Raw genomic sequence first — 22,463 nt, 5'->3', positions numbered from 1 at the left:
GTGAGAGAGACGGAGGGCGATATTAGAGGCTAATGGAGTTAATATCCTGAGATGTAGATAAAAGGCGAGGAGAGATTGAAAAGGAGAGATGGAGAGCAACCAGAGTTACAGGAACTGTAATGAGTACAGATCTAATTTTACAGTTTATTGTTCTTAAGATATAAAAAAGAAAATTCGACAGGCAAGGGCCGAGGAGCCTGTACAGAGGTGTGAATACTTATCCAAGTGTGAGTTTAAGAGAACAGGAATATGTGGTGGTTTAGGTAGAAGCATCCAGCTGGGAGAGACAGGACTGTAGCTGATAACTGGCCAGATTATTGGCCTCTATCCCCACACACACCAGCACAGAGAAGATGATTCCCCAAGAACATATTGTTCAGAAAAGCGTTCAGACAATGTGCGCATATACGAGGAATCTATTTAGAACATCCACCATGCATGCCATGCCATGCTATGTATCAGAGAAGTATCTATTTAAAGCGGGAAATAACTACGAAACCGAAATACTACGTTTAACTTTAACGCCATTAAAGTAAACAAGTATCTGAATGCTACATAAATGCCTTTTTCCACCCTGGGACTGGTTATTGCTTGAACCTGGACCGCCTGCCCCGATGTTCCAAATAAAATATCCAGAGTTGAATCAGCTGACTCACGTCTCTTTAATCAGAAAAGAACACAAAGTTTTTCAAACCGTAATCATTTTATAAGAAATGTTTGTTCTTGTGTTTTCATAACTTTCATCTGCTGAGTTTACTTTACATTATATAGAATTTTTTTTTTTTAAAGCTGCATTGCCACAATTTGTGCATGTGTCTATATTAAAAATATTCAAACTGAGAAGTTAATGTTTTATTTAAATGGAAGTGGCATATTGGTATATTTTCCTATGCAACTGCTCCTTTGAGCTCCAGAGCTGAGAGATGTAGCTTCATTGATTCTGACGGCAACAGGTCAAAAGTAAAAGATCTTGTGAAAAGGCTGGGTAAAAGCATCATTATCCTCATTAAAATGAGTCCTGCATGTAATAACATGAATTGAAGGGCTGCTAGAAGAACAAGAAGAAGAATAAGAAGCATACACATGAACATGAGGGTCAGCCTCCATGAGGCTGACCCTCATGGAGCGGGTCAGCCCGTTGCTGTGATACGTCACACCGTCCGCCATATTGAACGTGGCTGAATGCTATCAGAAACTTCAGAAAGTGCCATTCTACAAAGTATTTTAAGTTAATTCCTGTCATGGACACATTTTCTCACACACATCAACATATTTGGCAATCAAAGAAATGACTAAAGACAGAGTTTCTAACTTTTGATAGGATTATTTAATTGTTTTGGGGCATTCCTGAATAAAGAGCACAATGTTTTACTTGATAGAAATGATTCTTATAATTTTTATATTGACATTGATGAACAAACACTTTTACAGTGTTTAATTAAAGAATATATGTACATAATTCCATCATTTAATGTACATTTAACTTTTCAACACAAGAAACAAATAATATTCTTGTATTTACTTTTTATACATTTTTGAGAAATGTCTTTAGATTTATAAATCAGTCATTGTCAAACATTAAACTACATATTTTTCTTACTTTTTTCCAGAGAAAAAATATTTATTAGTCTGTCAACTCTGCTATTGACAGCAAAGAGTGAAAATAATTCTAACAGAGTAAATTAATTTTATTTCATTACATAAGCTGTATTAATACACTAATACTTCAGATTGAGATAATTAAAAATACACAAAAAGTGAAACAATAAAACATTTATTTATTATACTGGGAACACTGGTCACAGGCAGGGCTTCTGTCTGCTGGTCACATTGGGAGAACTCCTATGACTTCTGAGACGTCCTGGTTCACAGGCTAAAGCCAAGAATAAAAGAGAAATCCAAAAGTGAAATAGAAAATACATATATGTTTTCTTCACATTCAGAAAAAGACATTTTCAGCATGTTGGGCTCCGACTCGTAACATCTTTATAGCCAAATACCGACATGGTGAAGCCGAGCTGGGAAACAGAGACTGAAGAAGTAGCAGCTCCAGCTCTGATCCTGACTGATCTTTCCTCACAAAATCCCCTGGTATTTAATGAACTTCTCTTCTAACAGTGGGTTTTCATCAGCTCTCTCTCTCATTAGAAAACAGTATGAAAATGTTAGCTGCTACGCTAACAATCAGCGGTTATTTCGGGCCAATTTAGCAACATAGGAAATATTTTTCGGTTGTTTAGAAGCGAATTTCTGGCTGTAAAGTCAAGTAATTCTGATCTTTCATCCTTACCTGTGAAAAGTAATGCCAATGAATCCAGTTTGTTTCTGTTGCTTGTTCTGTTTCAGTTCCACCCCTGCACCACAATCTGCTCAGGTGTGGTGGTAAAGTATGCTGAGATGCCATGCAGCATGATGTCATGCATAGACATACAGACTTGGTGAGACTGTATGTCTATGTTGTGTCACAGAAACAAATAGAAATTTGAAATAACTCAGCTCTCAGTCACCGAAAGTTTCTGCTCTGAGACCGACGGAACCACTCCAGACTTTAGTCACAACATTGTTGGGCATGTGCAACATCAGAACCATACATGGCAGATGCATAAAAAGTTGGGTTTTTTTCATCATCATAAATGTGACATTTTTCACACTGTGCAGCCCCTATGTTCTTTTTTTATTATCATTAATTCTTTTAATGGTCAAATATTTGCAAATTTAGAGGAGAAGGATGTCAGTTCACTCTTTCTTGTTAGACGATTTTAATTTACATTTATAATGTTGTCAACTGTCCGATGCGTTTTCAAAAACACTGAAATACACATAGATTGAAAATCATTAATGACTCCTTTTGTGTAATTTTCTAATGAATATAGAAACGCTAATGAATGCACGTTTAACTATAAAAACTCCATATTTATTTTTGTGTGATATCTAGAGGTCTATTTCATTTATCTTGACTTTTCTCTGGTCAGTTTTTATTCAGTCCAAAGCCACTTCTAGTCTTCGCCCTGTTATTGAACAAAAAAAAGGGCGTTTTCTGTCTACTAGGGGCTTTGTGGAGCAAAACTGGGACACACAATTCAGTACTGGGGAGAGACCAGACAGAGAGTCAGGAGCAAGCTCTGAAATTTTGGCAAAGAAATGACCAAACCCCCAGAGGTGTGTTTTGTTATCTTAGCAGAAGAAGTTATTACAATGTTGTACCTTACAGTAACTCAATAAACAGTGTAATTATTTCCCACTCTAATTCAAGCTGAAGTGGACAGCGGAGATTTTAGCGATTATTGACGAGTGTTATATTTATGTGAGTGTATACACATTTTCGTGTGTACATGTGCTTCAGTTTGTGTTAATCTCCTCCCATCTGCTGGTGGACCTTCTCTCCCTGTTCAGAGGCCTGTGGTGCCCCGCCCGATCTGCCAAGCCTGACCTCGCTGTGTGCGAGTCGGAGAAAGTATGTGTGCCCCAGCTTGTGTGTGGGTTGCTTGATGAGCCCCGTTCCTCTTGAAGTGGTGTCATTAAAGCAAAAAGAAGAAGCAAACGGGTGATTGCAGTGATTTGGCAAAGGTTGCAAAGAATCTGTCCTCCAATCAGAGCCCTCGCCTGGCCCCTTCAGCTCCACTGCAATCACAGAGCGCCGAGTCTGACGAGAGTGTGCGTAACTTGTGCGCACCCACACACACACACACGCGCACGCACGCATGCACGCACGCACGCACCTTACTATTGCTTATCAGCTTAAGGTATGATTTTGGCCTTTTCTACAAAAGCTGTGGGACCATCTTCACATCACATTAAATGAGTTTGTCAAATAAAATAATCTGTGCAGAAAAGAAAAGGCATGAATCAATAACGTCAAATTAGTGCAACTAGAGATGTGCCGATCAGGTTTTTTCCTGCTGATACTGATTCCGATCACCCATGAAGGCCGATCACCGATACCAATCACCGATATCACATAATTATTATTATTTTTTTAATCATAAACACTATCGGTTACATTATGTGGAAAAAAGGAACCATGAATTCACCTTAATTTAGACAAAAACTTGTTTTTAATAACTTTTTCCAAGAACTAAACAAAACAGGCATTGTGCAAATTGTACTGCTATTGATAATACCATCTTTAACAGACTGATAACATATGAAGGCTCTGAAGAGGCTAAATAATGCAAAGAGCCAAAATAAAACCTCTCAACATTTCCAAAAAAATTCAAGTATAAAACTTAACATTCAGGTTCCATTACAATAAGCAATCCAGAGTTACTGAATGAAAACTTCCTGATAGCATGGCGGCTAGCTGATTACTGCTAGTTCTGAATGGCTGTTTCTGACTGAGCGGAGTAATTATGCAGAACAGGGAGGAGATCGATTATTTTTTTCTCATGTTAGGAAAGCGAAAGTTTTAATACGTATGTAAAATGTATTTTTTTAGGTTAGATGCTGCAACTTTAAGCAGAGGTTCGGTGTGAGAGTCACTACCAGGTGGAGCAGAAGCGGTGCTCCGTCTGTGAAATATTACTACCTGTAGCGCGTAGCAGCGGTTCAACAGCGAGAACAGAACCAGCGTCTTACATCGCAGCTCGAAGACTTAAATAATTTTGCGGGTTATTTGTTTAGCTTTCTTACCGTCATGCTAATCCGGGTGAGTGTTTGTAGCTGTGCACTGCTTTACCTGCTATCTGATCCTCCAGATGTCTTTTTTACTGCAGTGAGCCTCGATGTAGCCAAACTCCGTAAAGTATGGCATTGTTTTTATGCCATATTAGATTAGTCGTGTTGATGCATTTTGACGTGCTTCAATTTTCCGCCGCAACACGCAAACTTCCCCATTCACTCAGTGCGTTATAGTTCCTCATCGCTTAGGATTTGTTGCTGCGCGTTTGCGCAGAGTGAAGGAAAGAGGAGACCAGCTGCACAGACAGGCTGTGAAATGAGATGCAGGTGATCGGTTTGTGTGATCAGCAACAAGAGACCGTGATCGGCGATCACCAATCATACACTTTTTCATGGAAATCGGCCGATTATGATCGGTGGCCGATCAATCGGCACACCTCTAATTGCAACAATACTTTTTTGCATTATTGAGCAACATTTAAAGACCTACGGAGTCCAACGGTATTCAACCATTGATGCACAATGAGGAAGCTTGCCAGTCTGAGAAGTATAAGGGCTGTAGCATGATCAGTGGATGTTTTGCTGCAGGAGAGACTGGTGCACTCTACAAAATGGATGTCATATGGAAAGAACACTATGCAGACATATTGAAGCAACATCTCAAGACATTATCAAGAAGATCAATGTGTTGTCACAAATATGTCTTCCCAATGACAATGGTCCTACGGTTACCGTGGTTAACCAAAATATCTGACCCGAAACACACAGTTTAAAGGCTTAATATATAAGCAAAATATAACAACAAAATATGTGTAAACTTCCCTTGAAAATTTCCTTTATCAGTAAACTGGCATTAAAGAAATATAAATACTTTTAGTAATCTCAACTGACCTTAAGAAAAGGAAACTTGTATTCACAAAAAATTTTAGCAAAATAACAAATTATTATTATTTTAACGCATATCTGATATAATGACCCAGAAACATATCAACACAGTACAGAGGACAGTTCACACAAGTGTGTGTGTAAAAATTTTTTCCTGGTTATTTCTAATAACTGAATAACGTAAGCAGGTCCGTCTATGATTGGCTCAATTATTCCCACAAAGTCTCCAGCAACCATCTTCACTGCCTTAATGTTTGTTTTTCCTGGATGGATATGAAATAATCTCACAAAGTTCTTCCACTGTAACCCCATTCCATTAGTTGGATTCCATTTTGTTTTACCACTAATTCTTTGTATGTTTTTTTCCATGCCTAAAATCATTATTCATGATAGACCCCCAATCAGCTGTGCTCATATGACTTTAATTAATACTAAGAGTCAATAAGAAAAACCAAAGAGAGAGAGAGAGAAAAGGTTGCATGAATCACATACAAAACCAAACGCCAAACTGATCTGCAGTCAGTCGTTCCTCCTCAGAGTTGTAGTTACTATAATGAGAGTGGCATAGGAGATGCATACAAAAGGCCACTTCTTCCCCATCTCCATCCCTCTCTCAAAGAAGACAAGTTTGTTTCTCAAGGTGATTGTTGCAGTGATAAGGGAGAGGGTGTTATTAAGGGTGACAGCGAAGGGGCTGAGAGGCAGCGGCTGACTGGATAACCTTGTCCCCATCCCTGCCTCGCTTCCTTCTGCATGATCTCCACCACTGGCCTGCCCTGCCTGCTTGCTTGTCTGAACACAATCTGCTGGCTGGAATTACCTCGCAGCCCCAGGAAAACTAAACATGATTTCTGACCTTTCCTTTCTGTGTTCAACAATAACCTTTGCTGATCCGCCTACGCCACGAGACCACTGCAACGAGTGAAGGGGACGGAGCGGGAAAAGGGTGTGTGTGCGTGTGCTTCTTTAAATGCTATTCAAGATAAATGTGTGTTTAGCTGAATATGTGCATGTATATTTATAAGTGAATACAGAGGGGAAATAACTTAAAATAACTTAACAGCCAAACAATACAGTAAGTGCTTCCTTGGAGAAGTTGGTGATTTTATGTCTGTGGATTTATGTCTGAATTTAGATCCCAGCCGGGAATTTTCTTTTTTTTGTGTGTGTGTTCCTCCACGTGTGTTTCTCCAGGTACTTCCTCCCACAGTTCAAAAATCTGCATGTTAGTTTAATTAGCCAATCTAAATTGCCCTGAGGTGTGACTGTGTGCATGCATGACTGCATGTTGCTCTGCAATGAATCTGTCCATGGTGTACCCAGCCTTTCAGCCACTGACTAAAGGCAAAAGCCCTCTCCATGGTCCTGCAACCACAAAGCAGGTAGAAAAGATGGTTGGAAGATTTTGTATTTAGGCTACACTCTTAATCAACAAACTGGATGCTGCTAAGGGATTTTGGAGTAATTTTAGGTATACTAAAAAAACTAGAAGGATTCATAGAACCTTTATTTATAATATAAATCAGCACCACTTCTGCATCTTGATGGCAATAAATTCAATATACACTCTCCTTGTTCACATAAGCAGAGTGCAATCTTCTGGAAAACATGTTGCTGAAGTTCCAAGACAGATTGTTGTGTTTATTGACATCTAATAGAAGGCAAAATCTAAGTCAAAGTTGCCCAACTTCTATTAAAACATATACAACTAATAAAGACAATATCTAAAGTATTTGATCAAATAAGAGGACCCACTTGTGTCACCATACATGTTTGAACTGATCAAACTACGGGAGAATACAACCTCTAGTGATAAAAAAGTAGCAGCAGAGTCTGTTAAGCCTGTGATGTTTCCAGATTTGGCAATGGTGGAGTATTGGATTTAAGATTTTGTTTTCTTCCTGTCAGCGCATATTCTGATTATAGCACAGAAGTTACTGTAGCGTTTTTGCTTGTAGCAAAAAAAAAAAAAAAATAGATCTTTAGACGCCATGTTTGTAGAGATTATGCATTTTCCAGCTAGCTAAACTCATTACATCATTAGTCTGGGTCTCTTCTTGTTCTTTGCCTTGTCAGCATGTTTGGTGTTGGTATTATCATTAGTCGTTTGTTAGATAAGGCTAATTGATCTCCACCTACCCTGCATATTACTGAAATGTTGTGATCTACTTGTTCCACTGACTCTGCAAAACTGCTACATGCTCAGCACAATTTGACCCAGAGGAGCAAAGCGTATCCCTAAAGAAATTATTTCATCATCTCTTACTCCGTGTCTCTCATCCATAAAACCTAATTCCCCTCACCCCTCCTCTTTAAAAGATGCTACTTCATGCTGATGTGAGGGTAAATGTTTGCAGGCGGAGTGACCTGAACACCCCGGGCCGGTTCTGTGGAGTTAGCCGTCTGAACTCTTGGCAAGCGAAGGCTCGTGTATCTGTATTGTTTGTGTAAGAGCTCCACTATAGGGGATTTGGACAAGGCACACGGGCTCTGAATGTGGAACCCTGAGCTGGCCTCAGCATTGGATTAGTTCACCCTGATCCCCACCACCTCTGAACATGCTCCCTACTATTTCAAGATCTCTCCATTTATGCCCAGCCAAGCACATTGTGGCCAGTAATCTATAGTTCTCTTCTCTCCAAAGAGAAAAGATATACACCCCATCCCTCTCACTGGTTTAGCCATACTTTACTCTGTTTATTTTGCACTTGTTCTTTCTCTCTCCATCTCCTCCAGATAAATTCCCTTCCCTCACCTCTTTACTCTTGTCATTCCCCTTTCCTCTGCTCATCCCCCCCCCCCCTCACTCTAACTAACTCTCTCATTTTATTCCTCCTGACTTCTCTAAAGGGGATCAGTAGAGCTTACAGGCCTTCCTGCTTGGGTCATTACCGAGCTGCCCTGACACAAAAAGCTGCCTTTTTAGAGAAGGAAAAAAAAACAGAAGCACACTTACCGATGTTTAATACACAGGGCTATGCTTTGTGTTTTCAAAAGATAAGTTTGTTATCAAAACCTTAACATACACCAGTAACAACAGCTGAAGCCCTGCTCTCTCAATTTCACACTTTCATCTCTTGCTGAGGATCTCCTCTTCTTTGTTTCATCACATCTCCGACGTGGAGAAAACCTGCTTGTTTATTTGATACACTCAGACGTACGATCCAACAAAACATTGCCGATAGGCCGACAGTTCTGAACACAAGTCTGGTATAAAAAAAAGAAACTAAGAAAATCAATCCAGTGAGTAAATGCAATCCCAGTTTATGGAAATGTACAGTAGAGTGCCGGCCATATTTACTGGGACACCCATTATAAATGTGTAAAAAGCTCTATAATCAATACTTATTTTATTGCAGTAGTATAATCTCACTGAAAAATACATCAGTCCAACTTTTAGACCGAGTATATGTAAGTGATTTATAACTTTTATAATTGTCGATACCACTAATATCAATCTGTTAACTGCTCCAGCTCGTTCTTGCTGGGCCGATGGGGGCATTGGGTGTGCCTGTCTTCAGCAGACATTTGTACAACCTGGACAGATCGACATTCTATCAACAACAATAAAAAATTAAAAAAACTAAAAGACTCGCACACTTTTCATTATTTCTAAAGTGCATTTAGATACACAAATTAACCAAACATACAGTTGTAAAGTTGCACAGCACTGAGCACCTCCTTCAGTGTCAGGAGTGGCAAGGAGAGATTCAGAAGGTTTTTCCTTCCACCTGCTTTTGGACAATACAACCGATTCCCCTGCAGCTGACCACTCACACACATAGGCTAAAACATACACATATGCAATACACACAGTTTTCTGTTGAGTGCTATTAAGCACAGTGTGTATGAATGGATGGACATCTTTTTTTCCCCCAAATGTGCTTTTCTTCCATAGGTCTTAAGAATGTTGGTATGCAACACATCAAAGACTTTTTTTGAATACCAGAAAATAAATCATAAAAACCAAGCTCTGGTGGACTCTTATGGATAACTGGAAATTGGTCATCACTGAGCCTTTCAGAGGGGAAATGGTCCAAATCATTTGCCCAGATCAACAGAAATGGTTCAACAGGCTCAAAATCAACCCTCTTTTGTTGTTATCTCAGTCCGAGCAAAAATAGAAAACCTGTAGAAACGAGTAGAAAACCTGTGATGTGAGCTAAAGTGAAAGCAGATACAAGTGATCAACAAGAAATCTGGATGATCAAGAGAGATTACAGAGAGGAAGGAGATGGCTGATTGATTGATTGATTGATTGATTGATTGATTGATTGATTGATTGATTGATTGATTGATTGATTGATTGATCCAAGATCTCTCTTAATTATTTCCAAGCATGGGATGTCACCCCTATTCAATAAATGCATTCAAATAATACTATAATGGACTCTGTATACGTTATTTGGATTAGTAAAAAGCTTTCAGTTTGAGAATATGCAATTGCATCAAAAGACGAATTTATTGTAAGACTTTTTTTCCCCCAACATATCTTTACCAGGCGTTTCAATAAGTGTGGTACCATATAACCTGTAGTAAACATGTTCTTTTGTGTTCCCGTTTTCTTGTACATCAAACTTCCCACTGGGTGTGTTTGAACGAGGGAGAAGGCAAGTGCGTGTGCATGTGTGTGTCGGAGCCAAATGTACTGCATGTGTTTGTCTGTTTGTCCTTTCTGTGTGGGTGTGTGTGCGTGGGCGGCAGGCCTGCCTTGAAAATGCCAGAGCCTGTTTCTAATCCAGGCCTCCTCAGTGGGTTGCAGCTCTCGCTGTGCCAGGCAGGCCTGCTGTAACACCAACAGAGCCCCAGCTGACAGCTAGTCTGCTCTTGTTTCTGCCTTCTGAACAATCTCTAAGCTAAAAAAAAAAAAAAAAAAAACCCTAACAATGGGTTAAGCTGGAAAATGAGCAAAGCCAAGAAACGCAGAGGAAAAAAGCAAATGCTCAGAAAAACCATTTAGCCTGTCAGCAGGATAGGTCTTGAACTGAGAAAATATGATAAAAATACAAAATCATCAGTCTATAAAAAGGAAACAAAAGGAGGCAGGTAGTAATGGCGAGCTGCTGAGGGATATGTGGGTTTTGGTAGCAGGTTCGGGATGAAATCAGAGTGGTTAAATCTGATTCATCCTCTGTGAGGACGCCAGGCTCTCTAAGGAGGTGGTGAACGGCGCTTCAAAAATGAACTATCAGCTGCTGTCAGTGCCAGTCATCAGTGCCATGTGTGATGGAAAATCAATCTATATCATATCAGAGGACCTGTGAGGAGAAAATGAGAAAGACAGGTCCCTGCTGCCTCCTCGCTGTGTCTCTTTAAATGTCTGCCCAACAGAAGCATCCCAGAAAGGCCCGCGTCACATGTGACGGAGACGCTCGCCATGCTGGTGGCTCAATGTGTAACGGCTGCTGTTCTGCTAGATTAGGTAGGTGATTGGCCATTAATATTCATTTCACAGTGTGTCTTTGTTAGGTTGCAGCAAGGGCTGCCGGAGTGTTTGGATAGATTTACTCTACCATGTATATTTCCCATTAATTCCAACAGAAAAGATTAGTTCCCCATGTTGATTCTTTAGATGCGCTGTCATAGTTTCCCTATTTTCCACATATTGATAACATATCTAGGAGTCGCATGCTTGTTATATATATATATATATATATATATATATATATATATAAGAAGTATGATGAACATGTTCTGCTGTCCTCCAATTTGATGATTGGACAAATTTACGTTTCCACGGCGACTACATCCGGTAATACCCCGATCCCGCCTGGCCCTGTCTGGTTTTAATAACATTCGAGAGTTCCTCCAGGAGAAATGATGGTCTAGCAGGCATAAAAATCCCAGTTACAGGTCCATCCCTAATGGACAGCAGACTGGCACAGGTGATCTGAACTGCCTTCGCCATAATGAGATTAAGGGACTAATTAGTCTGACTGTGTGTTTAGCTGTGACAGCATTCGCTCAGGAATATATGCCCCCTATCGGACTAGCAGTGTGGCCCCTGAGAGAATAGGCCAGACTGAGTGTGTCCCCGGTGTCTTTCCCTCTGCTGTACTGAGAGGCTAATTAATATCTTTCTGCATTTGCTCTCCCAGCTCCTGTGTTCCATGCTGAGCTTTAGTCCTGCAGTTATTGGTTTAGATTTTGCTACTGGCAGCTGAATAAGTGTCAAAAAACAAAAAACTGGGCAGTTTAGACGAGGAAATATTGCAATAATTAATCATCAACACAAGAATTACAGCAAATGAGCAGCTATAGCTTGTAAAAGTAGACCGTGGAGAAGCATCAACATAATCATCTGCTTCAAGCTACAAAAGCAGCTGAAGACGAACAAGCTAAATTATGTTTTCCAATGACTATGAAAGGAAGTCAGGCCTGCCGTTCAGAAGCAAAATGAGAACTGGAGATTTAAAGTCACAATCAATTTAGAGATGCACCAAAATATATATATATATTTTTTTGGTAAAACACACTAGTGCTTACTGGTCACGGTAACACCTAGTGAAGACGCCATACCGTCAGCTATTGTCAGGGAGGCATTTAAAATTGAAATCAGAAGTAGACAGAACAATTTTCACTGTGGATTGTCAAGATCTGCCTTCAGTTCATACACGCTGCAAGAGAGTGACCGAGAGCAAGACTTCAGAGGATATCAGGGAGCCTGAATGGGCTCTGGTATATCCTCGCAACTTCTATGCATCTGTTATGCTACATGTTAGATTTGGATGTATTGGCAGCTTTCTTGGTCTTAGAGTCAGTGTATAAATTACAATTTTCTGAAAACAAATATGTAAATATAGGGAGACTGCTGATATACTACTGCTAACTGCACTAATCAACTTCATAACCTTTTTCTCCTTTTCAATTTTTAGTAAATTATTCATAGATCTACAAAGATTTTTAGTTCTCAAAGAGAAATTAGAGTCTGCTAGAGCTGGTGGGTCAGCAGGTTTAAGATCAGATTGGAAACTGGCCACCAAATTCTGATCAGTGCAAATAAATCCATCTCCCCTTGCGCACTCTGTGCATCACCCTTTTATCTCCACCTCCTAACATGTTAAAGTCGTGCCTCCGTTTGATCGCCCCCTTGGCACCACTCTGACCTGTTCATTTAGAATGATGTGTAACTCTCAGGTTTGCTCGAACACTCATTTGTTCCTCGGTGCAGTACCAGCTGCTGGGGCCAGTAAGGGACCCCATACTGACCACCATGCCCTGGGAGCCCTAAAACCGGCCACTCTCAAGCAAGTAAAGAGACAGCTGAGTGTCATTGTTAATGTGGACACACAGCACCACAATGGCAAAATCAATGGACCTATAGGGGACATCAATCTTGACAGCATGAGACCCCTTTTGCTCGTCTCACTACTCTTCTAAAGCTCCAAATGAATGGCTACCAGGAGAGCGGGAGAGAAAGAAAGAGGAACGGGAAGGAGAGAAAGAAAGAAAGCTTGAGGCACTGACAGTGATCTTTCACTGGCCTTTCCTCCATTCATCCCAGGGGGGTTTGCTGTCCTTTGAAGATTGTGTGCATCTGACCGACAGCCAAATGGCCAGCCATCCTAATTCACCCAAAACAGGCAGAGGTTTTTAGGTAAAGCCTCAGAAGTGCAGCACAGCAGCTGTATGTGTTTGGCATCATTTTTGCATTTTTCCATTTCCTTTTTTTTCTCCCTCTGTTTTTCCACTTCCAAAATTTTTAATTTGCACTGGGATGAGATGGACTGGAAACAGTATTCCTCCTTTAAATAACAAAAAAAGAGACACTTGCTTTGTTTGCTGGGAGACACATGAGATATTTACACAAACAACAACAAAAAAAATTAACAGTGAGGTTCATTGTCTCTACCACCGACTTGAAGGATAGCTGCTCAAAACATTAACATATATGCAGATAGGCAGCGAGTAAACGAAAGCCTCCAAAAACAGGAGAGATCAAAGACAACAGAATTAAGGCCAAGTAATGAGGATGTTGGCAAGCGCTTTGCAAATTTATTGATTGTTTGGCAAGCTTTAAATGTTGCTGCTCCATTTTCTCTGTGCCTATAACTGTACCCTCACAAATCAAGTGGGGTGGGCTTTAACAAGGCCCTGGTGTGGAAATGATTTTAGGCGAGAGACTAATCACAATCTCATTTACACTTAAACAATAATGTATTTGAAGGAAGAGGGAGCGGGAGAGACATGGGCAGTCGGGGGAGCCAATCACAGCCCCACATCTCCTCAATAACCTATTCTCTAATCAATTACAGGCATTAAAGCGGGAAGCTGAACAAGACTACAGGAGATTAATTCTCAATTCAAAAGGATTTGAACCAGAAACAAACAACAACAAAAAAGATCAAGAAAGATGACAAATATAGATTGGAAACGAGATGCCATCAAATCTGCTTGCGTTTAATGTCACATAATCTGTTTAGTCTACATTCAGACACAGTTTGATTCGTCGTTCAGGATTGAGTTGCTACCATTTATGAACAGCATGAGGGATAAAAAGGTTTGGGACAAAAAATAAATAAAAATACTGGTTGAGGGAAATATTGCAGACAGAGCAGCGGAACGGATGAGGTCGGAAAGGGAAGTGAGAAATTATTCCGCTTAAATAGGATGGAGAGGAAAAAGAGGGAGATGAAAAATGATGAAGAAAAGAAGACAACTACCTCCACGGCTCTCGCTGTCTGCCGGTTTCACCTGGATGGGGCGGGTCATCTGGAGTGGACGAAAGACAAAGCAACAGAGAGGTTAGCGTCTTTGCTACAAGCTACAAGAAAGTCAGGGTTCTCTCGAAACAGATCAAAACTTCTTGGCAGAGGGTGGAAACCAACACACCAGCATCCTTCATTACTGCAATTCAGTTTAACAAAAACAGCCTGGCCCCTTCTGTCTTCTATGCAGAAGGTGTGTTGTGCGTGTGTGGAGGCCACATCTGTCCATTCTGAGGTTTTTCTCAGCAGCTGCAAGGGATACATATGTGTGTCTAAGAGAAAGAGGCCAAGACAGTCCTAATAAAAGTGAATCCAGCCACAGGAGGAGAGAGATCAATGCGGGCCTATTGATCCAGGCCCTTGGGCTGTGGAGAGTGTCTGGCTGGGAAGAATTCTCTGGTTAGGAGGCTCACTCTAATCCACTGGACCCTGATAAGAATGGCATTGCCTGGATTAGATGCCTGTGTCATCACAGCCTTTGTGTCACGCTCTTCTCCTTCCCCAATATTACCTCTTTCTTTTCTCATTATTGCTGCTCAAGCCAAACACTTTCTCTATACTTGTTGGGTCCTGTTTGTTTGGAGGAAAATGTAAAATGATGAATGATGAGCTATCCTTCGAACATGTCTGTCTTTCTTTTACCGGTGGAAGATTTTTAAATTATATTTTCTCATTATGTTTGTACTTACAAGGCGGTCTTGCTTTTGTGACGACGTAATCAAAGTCTTGTGAATGTGTTAGCAAAATTTATACTTGGAATGTAAAACCCAAGAAAGACCAAATACCCAATACGCTCACAGTTTGAATCTCTAGCTTCAAGATGTTTTATGAGGATTTTATGTGATAGATGAAACAAAGTTGTTGGGTGGATTTTTTTTCTACCATATAAAATCCTAATAAAACAGATTGAGGTTTATGGCTTTGACATGACAAAATGTGGAAAGTTCAAGAAGTATAAACACTTTTGTAAGGCATTATATTTCAGCACTGTTTTATTTAAACAAAAGAAAACCATCATAAGGCCTTCAGAGTAAAACCATTTTAAAGAAATTACCAAGAGACAGTTTTTCTTTAACCACATATGTACATTTGACCCATCTTCCCATGGTGTCTTTTTTTTTTTTTTTTTTTTAAGTTCAATTCCTGAACGAGGATGAAAAGGTCAGATTTAAAGACGGGGCAATCCAATAAAAGCATGACATGTTCAAGGAGAAACACCATAATGGGATTTTAAAATGTCTTAATAACATGGTGATGTATGGGGGAACTGGGCCAGGCCCAATTCATTAAGTGCTAAATGTATCAATTTTCACCTTGAGGAACCGAGTAACCTTCCTTTGCTGAAATTATTCCATAAATTTGCCCACTGTAAATAATAACTAGCACCAGTTAAGACTTTGTGGGAATGTAAGGAGGATGTTGCAGGCTTTGTGAGAGTTGAGGTTTCAGCTTCTTGTTTCTTGAGTGGCTCCTTGTCTGCAAGTGCTTTTTCTTCCCTTGTACAACATAAGCTAAGTAATTCTACAGTATGGTAATGCCAAGCCACAGGGTGCATCACTCCACAGCATGCACGGATAGATTACAGCATCACAACCGGATGCATGTTGAAAGCCTAAATAAAAGCATTCTCATATGGGAGAAAACAACACATTCATTTCAGACCTCTTTTCTATTCACACACAAAAAAATACTTCTCTGATGTGGACCTCGATTATTTAAATAGACAAAAATAGATTCAAAAATGCAAACTTGTTTAAGTTTGAATGTGGCAAGGAGGAACTGCTGCTCCTCCATGATAGCACAGACTCAGGCAGCTCCATGGGGCGACTGTGTGGGGGAGGAAACTCTCTCCAAAGCTAGTTACTGTTCAGCCTCCAACATGCCAGCTTAATGGTCTATTTATTTGCCCGAAAGCAATGCATTATGGTCCCGAACAGCTGATGGCTCTCAGTTCGTTAAATTTCCCTCAAACACATGGAGGGGGGGAAACAAAAACATATTTCCTGTAGAAATAAAATGGACATTGTCTCCTCCTTTATATGTATTTTGTCACCGACACAGACAAGGTAGATCTAATTTAAATACATTAAGGACTACTTTCTCCAGGAAAGCGGCACAGTCAATGCGGTGTTACTTTTCACAAAAGCCGGGCTTATACACTAATGGAAAAAAAAAAACTTGACAAGAGTATGAAGTGCTTTCTCTAGAAACAATCAGTCAATATGGATATGGTCTTTGTATGTATTAATGTATTCACGAATTAAAAAATATAATAAAATATAAAGTATGCACACAAATAAAGATGAAAAAGGTAAAGAAAACTACAATTTTGCTCTGCTAACTACATCTATATAATTTTCTCTGTCAAATACACTTACAGTACTCCAAAAATCTTAAATTATAGTATATGAATTTGTGATTCAAGTACTTTCACCTTTCTATAGATTTTAAAATATGTGATTATATTTATCACCATTTTGATTTGGATTGTTCCTATTAAGATTTTACTCTCATCTATTTACTCAGTCTGGAATTCCTCAGAAGTTCACTGGCCATTTTATTGGGTACACACTTTAATAGTAAAGTGTTTGACCCCCCCCCTTTGCTGTAGGAAGTAATACTTTGTAAATAAACAAGGTATTGGAAATGTTCCTCAGATATATTGGTCCGTATTGACGTGAAAGAATCACATAATTGCTGCAATTTTTTGGCTGCATTTCTTGTTCTAAATGCTCTGACAGATTGAGGTGTGATGACAGCGAGCTAATTCTCATGTTCAATAAGCCAGGTTGAAATTATTTGAGTTGTTTAGTGATCATCAAAAGCTTTAATTCAAAGACACTTTAATACCCTTTTTTCTTTACTCTAATTGAGAATCAGAACTTGAAAAAGTCGTCTTCATCGGGCCTAGACTCCTGACACACTGACATACTGCTATGCTACGAGCCGAGTCAGTATTTTAAATACTGAGAAAGCCCCCAAAAAAGAGGTTGATGAGGGTACATTACATACGTTAGAGATTTTATAAGAAAAAAGTAGAGGAAAAAGAGAAAATAAAAATGATTAAAACAGTCAGATAATTGTTTAAAGCAAAATACAAGGTTTATGATAAGCTTTATGCTGAGCTTTCTGTCCTGTTTTAAATTGTATAATTTTAAGGTAAAACACAATGAGTAAAGTTGCATGCTGTAAAATATGGCGTTGAAATGAAAAAGAGACACTTTTCTTAAGAATAAAACACTGCAGTATTCAGTAATGTTGCCCTTTAGTCCATTTAAATCTCAAACACCAAAACCAGGTAGACATGAAAGAGAGCTAACCGTGTTGCTCTAAGGACTCAGAAGGGCTCAGTTCACAACCTTCAAATGAATCTACCTTTATTCTCAGAAAAAATACTTCTTGCTTTTTTTTTCTTCTTTTTGCTATGAGCCTTTCTCTTCCTCTATTTCCCACTCCACAAAGCTCTGCAGCTCCAAGGGCTTTGACAAATCTAAAGTTCCATATGCTTTTATTGAGCTGCCTCATTTGCCCAGTTAAGCCCCCAGTCAGTTGAATTAAGCTCTTAGCTCTAGCATGAAGCTTTTTCATATGGAGGGTCAGATAGAAACCCCAGGGCCTACAGTACATAATGTAGTGTGCAATCGTCCTGGAAGATCCAGCTGCTTTGTCTCTGTTCATTAATCTTTAAGACTGATGGTTGGCTATAGTGTTACTTTGGCTAGACATGGTTGATTGGGATCACCTAAATTGGATCTCTGTTCGACCAACATAGTGGCATTAAAACATATATAAGTTCTTAGAACTTTATTAAACTTCAGTATGAGGGTATCTAGCTGTTTTTTTAATATTGGAGCAACACTAAGTGGAGGGTTCTAGCCCTGATTGATGGCCCTTTGATTTCAAATTACAAAAATGCAAGTAGTATAAATAAGTATGTTGTGTTTACCATAGATGTTATCATAACACCTAAATAATGGCCTGTTTACCATTATATAGTTGTTATTGGCAGACATCTGACTAGAGATGCCTGCCAATTTCTAAGTGTGTATTCTGCAATAATAAAACCGACATAACAAAGATGGCAAACACATAAGCTTGTGTTACTTCGAACTAATAAAACTTCATATTCAAACATAATGATCAGTGTATTTTCATTGGTTACTGCTTTGAGTAAGCAGACTTTCATCCCCTGTTTTGAGTGGTTGTTGGTCCAAAGTCATTTCATTCTTTCTAAAAACAGGAAATAGAAAAAAAAACAACAAAAAAAACGACTGGTCTAACTATATCTTCCAAAATTCACAGGACTGACTGCATTTCAGTTATTCCTTACTGCATTTTTTTTCAATATCATTCATTAGTTTATCAGTTAGTGACTTTTCTTATTATCCCTTTCCTTTTCCTTGGACATTTAGTTGGATATTGCTAGCTGAGCAATAGTTTATTGGATTGGGTGTTTTAACTGTTTTGGAAAGGCGTGTATATTCTGTGTTTGTCTGCTTTTGCTGCTTGAGAACGACATGAATTTATTCCATACTTGTGCTATGATGCAACCTCATCAGGCTTGTATTTTAAAAACAACATCTGAAAAGGCTGAAAGTTGTTAAGCTAATGGTAACAGATTGTTAATTTATATATATATATATATATATATATATATATATATATATATATATATATGATTTTGTTAGCAATTAATTATTATTATTAATTGTTGCTGATAATTAAACCAATTATTGTTGTGCCATTACCAAAATGTACTTGGCAGAAAAATCCCAAACTATGCAGCTCCGGCACTTTCCACAACAAATAAAGCCAGTAAATACATTTACTAAAGCTATTGGCCTTTTTTCTTTTTTTTAAAAATCATATTACTTAGAAATAAGGAAGTAGTTGAAAAACACTTATGCAACAACATTTACTTACAGTAACTTACTGCAATAAAATAGCTCTAACAGCCATACAATATGTGTGATGTGTTCTGGCCTTCGTTCAGGTTTAATATAGAGTAATGTTTGTCCTGGGATCATTAATACACATTAGTGGGCCATCAAAGCTCATATTGCTCCAGTGCTCAGTAACATGAGCATAAACACCCCCCATCTGACTGGGCCGTTTCGGCTGATATAATTAATATTTCCAATTATTGATCTGAGGGAGTGCTGAGTGGTGACTGTCCGGGGCCCCTGGCTTCATCTAATAAATCTGTACTGTATACAGTGGGAAGGAGACAGAGCGGAGAGGGATGGAGGGAGAAAAGAGGAATCACCAGGGAGGAGAGCTCTTTAATGGCTGACAATCATGAAGAGTTTGGTTGAAATTGTGATAGTTCATTACCAATAAAATGACAACTTGGCATCATTTATTTAAAAGTTCTGCTCAAGATGATCAAGTATGTTTCATTTCACCAAATTAACTGAATTATGAAGAAGAATTGCTAATTTTTACATGGATATACAGCAGTATTACACAGAATCCTCCAATTGTTTGCATGCCCAGTAATGTACACAAAAACCCTGAAATAAATGATTATGGAGACCCAAAGATGCAACTCTTTGCATCGGTTTCAACAGTGAACTTTAATATGTTTTGTTTGTTACCCTGTTTTACCATCCTCCTCCCTGTGAACGGTGACAAGATAAACTTTCCTTCCTGTCCTGCATCGTTTGTCACAATTCCACATATAGTGGAACAGCAGCACAATCTATTGAATTGCAGCCAGCAAAGTGTGCGATAATGCAATTGTGAATAACTGTCCAGATGTAATATTTGGTAACCGTTATATTGTGCTCCCCTATATTCAATCTGATTGCCAATGATGTGGCAAATTAGCTTACGTTTTATGGTCCTTCCTGACCCCTTTCAATCAAGATCTTAGTTACCAACATATAAAGCTGAAGGAGAGTGGTGGGGATAGCGCAATGTCTGAAAACAGAAGGCTGACGTAGGAAATGTGGGTTAATCTGTGTTAATATCAACATAGGTTAACCCACGTCATGATTTTCAAACATTATGCAGCCCAAGTTCTATTTGCTTTAAACATTTCATTTATTGCACTATCTGAAGATATGGTTGAATAGTTGTATTTTTCTGTAGCCATTGTCTAATTTCTTGTAGAAATGTCCTGACTTACTAATCCCAACACCCCGGTTTAACTTTAATTTTATATTCTCCTGTCTTTACCATTTTGAAAGTGGTTAGGAAATGGGGCTTTATGCCATAATAAATTTGTATTCCAGGGAAACAGGAAATCATGGATTGCCTACAAATATTCCAACTTTACATTGTAAAGCATGAGTAACAAAACACAGTTAAGTTACATGTATTTCATGGATGTTGCAACAGGGGTAAACACGAAAAGAAATACCTTGTCAAACAACATTTGTTGATGCTGGACTTTTGTCCCTCTGAATAACTTTGGCCAAATTACATGGAAGCTCAACACCAAGATTTTGAGCCTTATTTTTGTTTTTTATAAGGTTTCTTAGACATCTCTGCCAGGCAGTCCAATAATTGTAGCAGGTGTAGTAGATTAATCTAGTAAATAATGTGATGCATTTTCTAGAGAAGAAAAATGCATGGTGGCATACAGTTTTGGTGGAATACACTAATGTTGCAAAGATGAAAAAAGTTTCTCAGTTAAGAAAATACAGCTGATGGAAAAAGCAGCCTAGACTGGATAATTCAAATCCTCTTGAAAAAAAAACCCCACATGTTCCTGTTTCACCTGAAAGCATATATCTTAGGAAGTTATTAGAAGAATGATCCATAATTGCTTAACTTAACACAAACCAGTAAACTACAGGTAGTTTTGCTGTAGTTTTTGGTCCGCCAATGATTATACCGAGTCTGTGTGAGCATGTTCATCTGGGAGAATGTTTGTGCAGGTGATTTATAATTTACTCATATGTGGAAATTTGCTGGCGGCAGCAGTGTGGTGGTCCTGATAAGAAGCATCAGTCGGTGCCGAGTAGATGGCAGCCACTATAAGCTTTGGGATTCCTATCAGAACCAACAGGATTTAGAGCTGGAGGCACTGACATGGACAAAAAAAGACACCTGCAGACCTCAGCAAGTCACTATCTGATTTGCAAGTACAAAAAGTTTTAATTCAAAAGTACAACAGATAGAACGCATGATGATAATTTTTAGTATAGTATACATTCAATAAAAATTAGGACACCTATACAGTTTTCCCAATATATTTATGATGCATCTAGTCATAAACTTTTGAAGTTTGTGCATTTAATCCTGATTAAATTGGAGTTTTCTGAGGGCAACAATTTAGAACAAACCCAGATTTATTTTATTTTTTTACTTAAAATGGTTAATATAACAAACCACTACATATGATCTGGAACACATCATTACAATATCTTTACTCAGCTTTCAATTAGGTCTGTCTTGTTTAAACCTCAAACATCTCAAGTGAAAATGAACATCATGGTAAGATCTAAAGGCCTTCTGGAAGAAGATGGGTGTCTAACCGGGAATTTAAAGAGATCTAAAAGGAATTTCCAGTCAGCTATTCTACTGTGCAGAGAACAGTCTAAGCAAGTACACCGTGAAAGCACATTGCAAGATTCTAAAAGAAGTCAAGACAAAAGGCTCCTTACAATTACAAAATATTACAAAAGTACTACTTCCATAGTAGGGGTGCAAGGAGGAAACCTTCGCTCTCAAAGAAAAATATGGAGGTCCAACTTGCAAAACTAAGTACTACTTCAGGATTGTTGTTTTTTGGACAGACGAGCACATACAACCTTTTAGAGAGAAAAAAACTCAGGATCTAGTCAGAGCACAATAATACAATCAACCATGAATTCTAACCCTTTATAAAAGGGTATTGAGAAAAATGTGAGTTCATCTGTGAAAGAATTTAAACTGAATATCTGTATACTGTAAATTGACAATGACCAAAACATTGCAGTAGATTCACCAAGGACTGGAAAAAATGTAAGAAATTAAAAAAATAATAATTAAGTCCTGGTTTAAGCCAAATCTCTGAATTCACTGAGATGCTGTGGGGTGTTTTGAAGCAGAAACATCTAACAGCGAACAGTGAGGTATGGAGGAAGCTGTCCACTGTCAGACTAGACTGCAATAAGAAACGTCTCACTCAGTTTTTTTTTAGCTAAAGTGGATATACTAGCCATAAGGAGAAATTACATTGAAGGCCTTCTGGAAGAAGTTGGAGTCAGACTCCACCTGATAGGTGAAGTGAAAAACATTTCCCCACAAATGGTAGATATTTTT

General features: G+C 38.8%; 1 protein-coding gene across 12 annotated transcripts in view; it reads right to left on the bottom strand.

Annotated features, from left to right (window-relative positions):
* Window positions 1-22,463, bottom strand: part of celf5a (cugbp, Elav-like family member 5a) — a 241,611-nt gene that overhangs the window by 97,584 nt on the left and 121,564 nt on the right. For all 12 annotated transcript variants that reach the window (XM_008407185.3, XM_008407177.3, XM_008407174.3 and 9 more), the window contains exon 3: window positions 14,166-14,214. In XM_008407185.3, coding sequence (XP_008405407.1) covers window positions 14,166-14,214 — 49 coding nt within the window. The remainder of the gene's footprint in view (window positions 1-14,165; window positions 14,215-22,463) is intronic.

The sequence above is a fragment of the Poecilia reticulata genome, chromosome 4 (assembly GCF_904066995.2).
Source record: "Poecilia reticulata chromosome 4, P_reticulata-male-v2, whole genome shotgun sequence".
NCBI lineage: Eukaryota > Metazoa > Chordata > Actinopteri > Cyprinodontiformes > Poeciliidae > Poecilia > Poecilia reticulata.
This window is presented reverse-complemented; position numbering and strand designations above follow the sequence as displayed.